We start from the raw sequence: 12,613 nt of genomic DNA on the forward strand, positions 1-12,613 counted from the left end.
TGGAATGTGATCAATCCAGTTCTTATTCTTCTAGTTACCTATGTTGTGGTTCGGCGACGCGAGGTGTGAATGTACAATTAGCGCTCAACCACGGCTCTGATCACACATTTCACTTTCGTAATATATCAAGCCCTACGAGGCTAGAGTAAGTCACGTACTTTATTAACGGTAAGTACACTCACTTTTAAAAAAGGCACACGTTTGTGTAGCACCCTCCCACCAAACTACTCCGAAGAGGCTGGCTTCAGCTACTTGTGAGTGGATAGAATATCGATGAAAAACTCACCTGGGCAGAAGTTGGAGTTCAAGGGCGTTCCTTTGGGACCTGTAATTATACACACCATAGTAAATACTACGATAATGAGCGAGCAGGTTATATTTTGATGGTAGCGTTTGTGTGAGCCATAAGCCTTGATATCTGGTGTAAGAAAATTGACAGACAATTAGGCTAAGGCAAGCACAGGGCATAATAGCTCTCACTTCGTAACTTCGAAGTAAAGATGGTCAAGTGAAGTTAAAGCAGTTCAAGGGGATAAAGAGTAGTCAATCCATCAACGAGACCCCAATTCACAGCCTTCAAACTACGCGTTTGATGCTGCTCTATTTCAGCGACGATGAAGGCCGATAAACAGAAAGACACTGTCCCTCCATAACCCCATCCCCCCCCCCCTGGAAATGCTCGCGTCTCGCGTCTATTGCCGCATGCTCCCGTCTCATGCCGCCCGAGAAAGACTCCCGCATAATGTCGCTCCCGTCTCCCCCTATTGGCAAGGCTGAGCAGGGAGCGAGGATCAGGTAGGCAGCGTCAGCTTGTGAAATACCGAGTACTTGCGCTGCACAACCGTTCACTGACTGGATCGCTCGCGCATTTGGAATTCAGTCATGGGTGCCTTAGCTTGCTTTCTCTTGATGAGGGCCAGCGTGAACGTTGTCGCCAGTGTAATTCTTAGCGCTCCCACAGCTTCGCATTTACTCATGGCTTCTTTAAGCGGGAGATCATCCAAGTTTCTCGACGTTTGCACTGTTATGTACCCCATCGGTTATCTTGCCTTCGCACTACGTGCCCGGCCCATTACAATTTCTGCTTCTTCATTTTGACTATGATTTCATTAGCACGCATTTCTTCCACGATGCACTCTGCTTTCTTCTTGTTTCTTAGCATTACACCTACCATTTCTCCTTTCATTGCTCACTGTTTCGTAATCATATTAAGTTCAACCCTTCTTGTAATCTATCCGGTTTCTGTTCCATGGGTAAGTACCGGTAAGATGCAGCTTTTATCTACCTTCCTCTTAAAAGAAAGTAGCAATCTATCATTCAGGATTTAGAAAGGCTTCCTCCACCCCAGTGCTCCACCATATGGTTATTCTTCTAGCAAAATTATTCTTGTGGTTTGGCACCACAATGTCCCAGTGTACAATGAGCACCCAGCCACCCCTTTGATGACACATTTCACTTTTGTGTTATATCAAGCGCTACGACGCAGAAGTCAGTCACGTATTTGGTTAACCTGGCTAAGCGAACATCAATCTGAAGTACATCAACTGCTGAAAAAAACCCACATTATTGTGTAGCGCTCTCTATCCACACTACCCTGAAAAGAATAGGTCTCTGCTACTTGTCAGTGCATAGAACACTGATGGTAAGCTCACCTGAGCAAAAGTAGGAGTTCAAGGCAGTCTCTTCAGAAGCTGTAATGATACACGTCACAGTCAATATTGCGGCAATAAACGAGCTGGTTATAATTTTATATTTGTGTTTGTTTAAAGAGCCCTGCAACACTTTTTGAACATGGTCAGAAAGCACTGCCGATCGGTAGTAGATGTTCCCGACAACACGCGAGCCAAATATTATAGCACAGCACGTGGCCTGGACTTCTCAAAAAATTATTTATCAAAATCAGCTGAAAATTGCCTTTTTTGTCTCGACAAATGGCGGAATATGCCCAAAAATCACACGTGAATCACCCATCTATCACTCGTTGACTTATTTGAACATGGCGCCGTGGGGGGCCGCGACTTGTCCGCGCGTGTACATGCGATCACACCAAAAAAGCGGCGCATTCAAAGAAAAAAAGAAAAAAAGTGCTCGAGCCCACGAGGCACATGTGACGTTTTTCTGTGGACCTGCCATTCCTCCCTGCTTAGCTTCCAGCGCTTTCATCAGGACGAGAGAAGAGAGAATGCAATCGCAGCATGTGACAAACCTCTGTAACTACTCGCACTGGACAGATTCCTAAAATTTTTGCGGTGTTTAATTCGTGAGGCGTTAAGCTTTTCCAGTAAAGTCATTCTGTGGTTACTTGAAACAGCGTTTCAGCGCCCCTTGAAGTCATCACGCTGAAATGTTTGTGTAAAAAGATCGACAATTATATAGGCGAAGTAAAGCACAGGGCATATTATCTCTGCCTTCTTAAAGGCAGAGTAAACATTGTCAAGTCAAGTGAAAGCGATTCAAGCGGATAAAGAATAACCCTTCAATTAATGGGATCTCAGTTCTCAGCAGTCGAGTTACATGTTCAATGCTCCTCCATTTCAGGTGAGATGAAGGACAGTTCTAGTCTTTTTTACTTTCCTTGGGTGTCTTGGTGTGGTCATTCCCTGGGAGCGTAAGCCAGTGCCACTCGTAGCAGAGGTGGTGAGTCTTGCACCATCTTTTTTAATAATTTTCTGAGTATATGATGTGGCACGTAAGGTTCACTGTAGTTCTCGGCAGACCAGTTAACCCTCTTAGGGTGAGTGAGTGAATAACAACTTTATTCTTCGAAGGGGTGAGGAGTACTCCTTTATAAGTGTTGCTGTACACCGTCAATAGACTGCCTAAACCTATTCTTCAAACAATCGATTGATTCGTGAGACAATGTCCACATCACATTTTATCCATAAAAATTTATTCTCGGCATTGCAACCAAAGCATGAATATGACGGAGCATTCCAGTTGATACCTGCTTACTGTGACATAATGGGGAACCAAGAGGCTTAGGTGACAGCCGAGAGTGTTTTGAACTCAATAGGACGCTAGTTTTTTGTGCTTTTGTGCTTTTTTCATGGTAGCTCTGCGTTCTTTCACGCGCAGTTCTTTTCATGGATACAGATGTCCCAACAGAGAAGCCGCCGCACGAAGGTGAACCAACAGAAAGCCGCTCAGGTATCCTCGGCATCACCATTGGTGCCCACACAGTAGCAGAAGCAGGAACCATGGAAGTCTGTGCGCTTCAAATGCAAACCCCGGCCTCAGGGAAACAGCTGTCATGACACTGCCAACTTCATCCTGGCTCCGAGCGAATATAAGGTGAAAACCGGATTTTTCTCCTCTCCAGCCACAGCCGTGGCTACCTGCAAGGAACACCCACTTCTCCAACAGAACTAGAATAAAGAACACCATCTCATCTTCTCTTTGAACCCCAGTGGCAGCCGAGAAAACGGTTTCCTCCCCAATTGCGTGCGTGCCTGCAAGCACTTCTCCGCACCATCATCCGAGCAACCAAGATCTTTAAGTCGTTGAAGATTTGATTCCGAGCAACCGGTTGGCCCCCATCACCTGTCGACCTGTCGAGAAGGTCAACTTCGTAACTGTGTCGATGGACGTGATCGCCGCTTTCCCCTTGGTATTCATGCCACCCCAACTGTACGGGTGAATTTCAAAGGCAACCTGGTTGCGATTGATACGCACCCCGCCGCCGATCTGACCACTCGGCTTCAGATTGGGGTGATCTGCGATGTACAGGTTTGGCCAAAGCAACTGAATTTGAACACCTGACTCGGAATGATCTACAGGATCGACCCGTGTAACTCCGTCGAGGACCTAGCCGGCAACATTGCCTCAAGAGAGCAACTTGTAATCGGTGTTCGTAGCGGCAACTGCCTCATCCTCACTTTTGCGGGGTCCACGATCTCCCCTTAAATCCTGCTGTATAAGCAAAGGCACCCTATTCGTCCACTACAGCCCCGGCACCTATCGTGTTTCCATTGCAGCTACAACAGGCACCCAACTGCCACTTGCTCACGAGATGAACGGCGTCTGTTGAGCGCGCCCATAGATTGAGTGGGCCCATTCTCTGCACGAGCACGACGACGGCACCTCCTTCTTCCACGACTCAGCCTACCTCTGCCGTCATCAACACAAGCTCGACGGGCACACATACACCGGGTGCCTCCTCGATTCCACGGGCCTGTGTCGTCGTCCCCAAGAGCTCAACGTAGACAACGACAACCTCCTCAATTCCACCGGCCTCTACCGTACTTTCCGAGCATTCGACAACGACACCACTGATTCCTAGACCACACTGGTCTTTGCCACCCTCTCGTGGAACAGACAAATTGCCATACTCGTTACGGCTATTCACCTGAGGATCAGGTTCCTCCCAGCTGGCTGTTCGGAGCGACTTTTTTGTGCAAACGCCTTGCTCGCCGAGCCAACTTCGAATGAGCTCTCTGGTGTGGCTCTACCGACAGGGCCAATCGGACTTACCACGTGAGTTTGAAAAACCCGCTCTTAAGTTTTCTTTTGACCGTGTTAAAAAGTGCACATCACAGTACCCCCTAATTTTTCGGTGGTCTTATCGGTCAACTACGCGTAGCGCGCCGGTGCTCTTGCGTGAGTACGGGGGTCAGATCGAATCCTTTTATTTGATCCTTCTGTACTCTTCTTTCTTTATATCTTTCAGTCCCATTCGTTCATCTCCCGTGCGATGTTGTTGGATGGAAGCATGAACAATCAGACACGCTGACAGACAGAAGGTCAGGCGAGTGGATAGACTGGCGAACGGAACCACGCATGCACAAATGGACAAATGGACGGCTCGATAGACTCTTCACCCTACTCGACATCATTTTCTTCGTGGATATGCTGTGAAATCCCCTAATGACATCTAGCTCTATTATTATACACAAAAGACAATCTATTGGCCAACTCCTAAGCTAGACGGTGCTACACACTACTGCTACTGTAGAATAAGAAACGGTCCACGGCCTAAGGAGCTTTGCCACTAAAACTACTACATCACCAAGATATACGAGGCACAATTACTGTTGAAAGCAGAATAGGACAGTGTCCATCAGTCTTTGGGGGGTTTCAGGAGTAGAGCACAAGCAAAATAGAGTACCTTGAACTCGCATAGACCGTCGGTTGTCGCAAACGCAGTCTTTTTGCAATCTCGTTGGACCCCGTCTATTTGCAATTATCCGCTTTTTAAGTACAATGGCGAAAAGAAATGAGCAATTTGTGGATTTTGCAGGGTGTAATCAATTTTGGGTCGTGGATAAACGTCCTGCTTCATGACGACGTTCAGCTTTCTTTAGTCAACACAAAACCTGAGCGTGTTGTCCTTCTTTTTGACTAATACCACCGGTGATGCCCAGGGACAATGTGATGGCTGTATTACATCGTGTTTCAACATTTCTTGTATTTGTTCCTTACAGATTTCCGTTCTTTTGGAAGTTCTCGGTTTGGACGCTGACGCAACGCTCTAACATTTTTTTACGACCGAAGTACGTCCGACGTTCAGTGAAGTGAAAAGACACTCTGCAACTCTTTTGATCGAATTCACAATCAGCTCTTTCCGTGGAGATGAAACCTCGCGGTAAATGTCTATTGATCGAATGACACTGTCCACTGGCACTGGGGGGTCTCTACTAACAGCGAACATTCACAATTTGAAAATATTCATGCAGGTTTGCTCCCTTCGCCACATGTTCCGTTCGCCACATGGTGCACCGCACTGCTGAAGTTGGTTAATAGGACATTTACACATTGTTTACGAAAGCTTACCAGACCTCTTTCCACGCGTATTGCTTGTGCAAACCACAGTCCAATGTTTCCATCTTGAAGTCCCACATAACCACCAAAACTGTCCCCTTTCAGGATAACTGTCACATTTGAACGTGGCGACACAGTCGCTTTTTCATCCAAAACGCGGGCAGGTGAACCGGCTGATTACTAAGTTCGACACATTGCGACAACGTTCTCGGTAAAAAAAGAGACTTTAGACTCTTGCAAGTCAATGATTGTGCTATTTGCCCTCAAGAAGTTCATTCCTAAATTCAGCTTACAGCAACAGTCAGGAAGTACAATAAAGCTACCGACGCACACGAATCAAGTAATCTCTATCCTTCCTGTATTCTCCATTCTGCCCCGGTGTCTATTAGTGCTATAGCGTCCAGGTCGTCGATGGTGAATAACAGTGCGGAGGTAACGCCAACATTACTGCACTTAAACGTCGTTGCCTGATTGCAGTCATCTGGTCGGGTCAGTGATCGTGGTCTTTAGTTTTCTAAGTATCAGCGGCCTTGCCTCCACAGGTCGCTGGCTCTAGTTCTCCAGCCGTAGGCTAGGTGATCGAGGTCTCGGGCAAACGGTTGGTGGTCTAGGACTTAGCGTCTGGTAGCGCACTAGAGCTGTCGATCATGATTTTTGTTGTTGATGTCCTGAATCGTATGGAGCGAAGACAAAAGCGTTTGAGTCTTGTAAGGGTGCTCATCGTTCCGAAGGCACCGTGCATCGACTGGGAAGCCACGCTGTCCTACTCGACGATAATGACATGCTCGATAGAGGCGATCTGCTTCGTCACAGTGGTAGCAGAGGGGCCGCTGGTCTTCAGTGCACCACACATCTCTCTTACGGTGTCTTGCTTTCTGTATGTGTGGTGGCGTACCACGCAGAAAGGCCGAAGGTATAATGACATCTTGAAAAAAAATTGAGCGTACAAGGTCTTGTCGCACTGCTTGTGCGTACAACGGAGCTGGAGCTTCCGGTTGTACTGTGTGCAGCACCTGGGGCTGTGGTTGGAGAATAGCTTGCTGCACTTTTTCACGCACAACATCCGCGAGCGAAGATATCGCTGGAGAACGTTGGGTAGGTTGCGTTTTCTGTAGCCCGATCCTCACGACAGCCCTCGCCACTTCCGCAGAACGTAACTGTTGTCGGTGAGGGATGCCTACACAATACTAGCTGGAAAGACGTTTACGCTACAGTTGTACTGTCGCGCACGCCGCTGCAATGTCCTTTCCATTGTCGTTGACTCGGATCTGAAGTCTGCCATGACTCGCGGAGGAATACCCACCAGGCTTGCAAAAATTTTCTCTTCACTCTGCTCATCAGGTGGCACAACTTCTCCTCGCTCATGTTTGTGTCGAGATCCAGCTCGTGCACTCACAGCCGAAAGAGAGTGCTGGTAACGCTCTTTGCGAAAGTAAATGCGTGTCGTATGTTTCACTCTCTTTTCAGGAGTGCGGGAACACTCTAATGCATAGAGCAGGCACACTCGCTCGACAGAGCGCTTGTACTCTGGCTGAACGAGAGGGAACAAGCTCCCTCACCAGACTAGAGTACATTCGCTCTCTGCGGGAATCACGCCAGTCTCACTAAATTTTACTATCTTCTTAGTCTAGACTGCAGGCACTCCGTCCAAAAATAGAGTCACTCTTGTTGCTTGGAATAACGTTAAAAAATAGTCGAGCGTTTTAAGCAATCTATCAGTGAGCGTGCAGCACATATTGCTTGAAGTTAGGTCACATTCCAGGGTGCACTGTGGCACACAATATATAATCGTAGACAACGCAGCAACACTAACCATGTATTTCTCGTGCTGCAGACAGCCACACATACAGAAACTGGTATTTATACCAGTGATGCGTAGCGCCCCTTTTTGCGTGGGTGGCATTACATCTATATTACGTGTGTTTGAAAGGCAAGTGTACATCTAGCACGTGTATGTATCTGGTGGTCGTTTGGTACCATGTAGACACGTCCATTTTTATTATAACAACTGTCGTGGCATTCAACGTCATTTCTAATTCTAAATTTTAATTATCAGCTGGCATTCTGTCATATTGGTTCAATGTGGGGAGGCCACTCATGTCCAAGACTTGAAGTTGTAGCTAAGCGCTTACAAACACAATTGGGACGACCTTTCAGCAGTACTGGCTGCGAAATAGTCTACGAACGTTACGATCCGACGTACGATTCAACTTGCGTTGCTGCAGCGTGTACAAGTACGCTAAAAAACAACGCTGGTATACAAAACAAACACTCAAACGCAGCTCTTGCAATTCTTAAAGTTTTACTTACCACGGCTACACTTTAATGTTAGAATGAGAGGCTGGTGAAATGCTGAAACGTCGACCTTTGCGAACCACCTTCTCCGAGATTGGTCCAACTCTTGGTTACCTGTACGAGTACGACTACCGCCAAACGTAGGCTTAGCTTACCGGCCGAGTCTGTCATACTTGTCATCGGCGCTTCTGTGCAGTAGAGCCTTGCCATCGGTTAACCTGAATGAGCGATTGGGTTTTGCTTACGTTGTCCGCATAAGGAGCGATGACCAGCTATGCGAGCCCAATCAGCCAACGCACACTGGCCGTCACTGTAAGCTGCCGGGAGCACTCGCACCACTCCACCGACTCATACTGAAAACACAGACTTTGAATTTGGTACCCGTTAAAGAAGTGACTTGATCAGATGCTTCCATGCCCGTTCATTTTGTTTTTCAGCAATCGGCTATGGAGTTGCAGCTATCAGTATACAGGCGCACATGAGTACACACTGACATGACCACTGCGCTAGCATATAGTCGCTTGGACGAAAAAAATACACATGTACCAATCAGGTACGCGCGTACTTATCGAACATTACAGTCTACATGAAGCTTCTGTGCACGTAAACTTGCAGAAACAGCGAAAAATTCCTCTCTGACTCGGAAGTAAGAGATGATATTCCACCTCAGCTCATGGGTAATTTTCGTCCGTTTTTTGTGCATAAATTCAAAATCAAGAAAATAAAATTCATATCTTGTCTTTCGGCCGGCCGCAGTTTTCATGTTATGAGGACGCATCGCGTCTGTCTTCAAACAGCGACTGGTGAAGCGAAGCGGCGTGTTTTAGGGGCGAAGCTCCTTAGGATTTGGGTCATGTCCCTTTAAGTAGTATGTTGTAGTAGTAGTATTAGACACTTCTACTTAGTTTTAAGAACGGCTAACTAGATGGTGTTGGGTGTATATGACCTTGGAAATGATGTCTCTAGATGGCATTGGTGGTTTTCTTTTATTTGACGATATCGGATGGTTATGGACGTACGGATGGAGAAATGGACAGACAGACAGACAGACAGACAGACAGACAGACAGACAGACAGACAGACAGACAGACAGAATGACGGAGAGGTGCACACAAGGACGGACTCATGAACCGACGCACGCAGACAGACAGACGCAAGGACGGATGGATGCTTTGCCACACTTATCATCGTTCACTCCGTGGATATGCTGTGATATTTTTCACCACGAAGTCACTGTGGTGGAACTTGGCGTTGTGGTAGATCACTCACCTAGAAACATGGATGTGGCAAGTTCGAATTCTTGAGATTTTTAGGGGGGAAGCTCCTAAAGCCGTGGGTCGTGCGTCCGCGATGTATGCAGTAGTAGTATATGTTGTTGTAGTGTGTCGTTGTAGTACGTAGCCACCTCCAAAGCCGGACTAGAGGAGCAGCCCACGCGCACCTAGTTGAGTTCAGAAGAAAACCTACGCACGTTATTCATAAATAGAAAGATAGTTTCTTAATAAATAACCTTCAGACAAGTATTGGTGACTTAATCTGCGCTAAAGATGCCTGAGAATTGATGCTTACTAATGAAAAACGATTATCAGAGGGACGCACTTTGAGCACTATCTCACCAGAAGGGTTGCCACGTTGAATCCGCTGGGCGTAACCTTCTTTATTATTAGCAAGGTTTAGCGAGGGTTGGGCCACAGTGCCATGAACTAGCGGCGGTGAAAGGAGGAAAGTAAACACCAAGCGCAGGCCGTAAAAAAGTGTGCGCGTGCCGATCCCCTTGTCCAGCCGTGCCACGTCTCGCTTAGTCTTTGGAATGTGCGCTGGATGTTGGTACGTTTATATGATGAATATATGAACAAAAGTTGCAAGATGGTGGTACTTGAAGTGTTCACTGGATGGATGGACGGATGGAGAGATGCAAGGACGGAGAGACAGAGAGATGCACTGAATGATGGACGTATGCTCCCACGGACAGACGCACGGATGAACGCATGAACGGACAGACGGACGGTCGCACAGATGGACGCGTGAACAGACGGAAGCAAGAACAAACAACGGATGGCCGCGCAGACAGACTGACAAATGCTTCGCCTCACTAATCATCCTGCACTCCTTGGATATGCTGCGATGTTTTTTGCAAAACCCATTTTTTTCTTTTTTTTATGTCTAGAGCCTGTGCTACCTCAAGTAGCAATAGGTGTATGCCAAAAAATAATTCTTAAAGCAGGCGCGTCAGTGCAATGCGCATTGCGCACGCATAAAATTATTCCTAAACTATTTTACGCATTAGATTTGGCCGCTTGTCCTTCCTTCGAATGTGTTGCTGTTAGCGTTTTGGAAACGAGGCGTTCACCATTAAAAAAGCGTACTTTTTGTATCACTGAAAGTTATCCTGATAACGTCGAAGGTTAGAGGCGTGTGGTTACGAGACAGTTACACAACGTTGAAGTGTCAGTGGTAAGATCGAGGCGCTACCTTGTACTCCGTCCGCCTAGGATGGCCTACGAGATTGTGTTCACGCCACGTCGGCACGAGAGTCGCGTAGACTGGAAACTCCACCTGAAAAGCAGTGCATTGGCAGCTTCTCTTACTCTCCTTTCAAAGGAAAAGTAAGTTCCCCGAGTAACTCTGCACTTATCTCTCACAGAGGTAAATAACTCTGATGAGAGTAATACAGTTGCTCTGCTCTTGACGTGCTACCTCTGCTTCTGTGAGAGTGGGCGAGCACGATGGTCTGTTTTTAGATCCCATGGTCGAGATGTGCGATGCTGTGACGTAAGCTATGGTTGTATCATTGCTTAAGTCAATGATTGGTGACTCCCGTGCGATGAGCCCGGAGATAGCCAATTGCTGTAAGGTCCTCCTTGGCAAGAATCAAGGCGTTGACCACAATCAAGAAGTTTGACCATCGTTTGACAGAAATTTGAGAACCAGCAGTTCCTCAGTCCTGAAAATGGCGGAATGCAGCCGGCATTATCAAGACATGTTTCATATGTTATGGCCACCCGTGTGTGCGTAAGGCTTGCATGGGAAGGTGCGGACTTGAATGGCGAGAACATAGTGATCCTTGCGGAAGGGCTCTGGCGCGTTGGACCACCGCGCGTCGCGCACTTCGCGCAGAAGCTGAGGTCCGGGGTGGCATCTCGGAACACAGTTTCGCCTATGCGCTTTAATTTCATGGTGTCCCTGAGCAGGGAAAGGTTGAGGTTGGGTGCAGCCTTACAGCCTCAACGTCTCCCAGTGAGAGCTCTAGTTCGCCAAATTATGTGCTTCATAAAAATTAAATTATCCTACACCTGGCTTAACATTATTATCAAACGCTATTTCTAAGAAAGTAAGTCTGGTCAACATATATATTGTTAGGGTGACGGAAGCGTGAAATCTCACGAGGAATCAATAGAACTTATATTTACAGCTAGCTAGTTGTTTGAAGAACGGTTCAATAGAAAACGGTCAGAAATATACAACCATTCAGTACACATAAACCATCATCAAAATCAGCAGCTCTGCAGCCTGGCATGTTACATTATGAACGTGTAGCGGTAGCATAGGTGATTCGGAAAGAGAAGAACTATAGCGTCGTAGTCCCTTCGCAACAGCACTTCTGCTAGATCAGATGATACAAATGAGAAGACCAATTTTTTGCTCATAGACGTTACTTTTCTTTCATTCCACCTAAGGAGTCTATCAAGATGCCAAAGCAGGTAATCGACGATGTCAATTGGGCCGCGTTGAGCAAACATTTTCGCTCGAGAACGCGAAGCTGAAGCGTTCTCTAACTTCAAAGACAAGGGTATTGTTAGTACATATTATTACATTACTTTACTCCAGTTATCCTGCAAAACGTGTAGTAAAAAATTCTAGTTCAAAACATGTCAAAGTAATAACGTATATTATACCAATCACTTACCGTATATGGTGAACATGAAGCCATATGTTAACAGTACATGAAGGAGATGTAGCCTCATTTTTTTTCCGACAGCTGGTGCAGATGCGCGCACATGCATCCAAATGAATCACTCGATTGTGTCACACTTCCTTTATACGCATTCACTTTCAGCCAAGTACGTCAATGCTGCTATTTAAGGGACAACATGAACTTAAAGAAACAGCAGACAAAGATCACTGGAACTGTCCTCGTATGATTCTTATAAGGAAGCCTTTACAAGTGATTCAGAAACCATCACTACAGAATTGTAGCCTCAATTGAACATGATATAGAGCCTGACTCATCTTTTACTGCACCAATTGCACACGTGTTTAATCATCTTCAAGGCGACCGCAAAGTGAAAGAAAAATGCAAAGAAAATGAAATATATGGGGACTTTTAAGTTCGCCTTTTAAACTTGAACAGGATAGCAATATCCTGTTTCGTCAAGCACTTATTGCGTACATTTTATTGTAAGATGCCATTCGATAAGCTTAAACTGTGGCTAACTACAATTTATATGATCAACTTGAATCTGGTTTAAGCAAGAAGGTTTCGCGTATATCTGCATTCTGTATAGTGCGTAGCATGCGTTAAATCACAAGGTAATATACAAGACAAATATTGTCGAACCAT

General features: G+C 46.3%; 1 protein-coding gene across 3 annotated transcripts in view; it reads right to left on the minus strand.

Moving 5' to 3' along the window:
* Window positions 1–12,090, minus strand: part of LOC142766976 (japanin-like-RA2) — a 152,192-nt gene extending 140,102 nt beyond the window's left edge. For 2 of the 3 annotated variants that reach the window (XM_075868184.1, XM_075868185.1), the window contains exons 1-3: window positions 11,960–12,090; window positions 1,653–1,691; window positions 287–325 (exon numbers count right to left, since the gene is read on the minus strand). In XM_075868184.1, coding sequence (XP_075724299.1) covers window positions 287–325; window positions 1,653–1,691; window positions 11,960–12,056 — 175 coding nt within the window. In that variant the 5' untranslated portion in view covers window positions 12,057–12,090. The remainder of the gene's footprint in view (window positions 1–286; window positions 326–1,652; window positions 1,692–11,959) is intronic. The other variant, XM_075868186.1, reaches the window with a different exon arrangement.
* Window positions 12,091–12,613: the final 523 nt, after the last annotated feature.

Source organism: Rhipicephalus microplus, chromosome 7 (genome assembly GCF_043290135.1).
Source record: "Rhipicephalus microplus isolate Deutch F79 chromosome 7, USDA_Rmic, whole genome shotgun sequence".
Classification (NCBI taxonomy): Eukaryota; Metazoa; Arthropoda; class Arachnida; order Ixodida; family Ixodidae; genus Rhipicephalus; species Rhipicephalus microplus.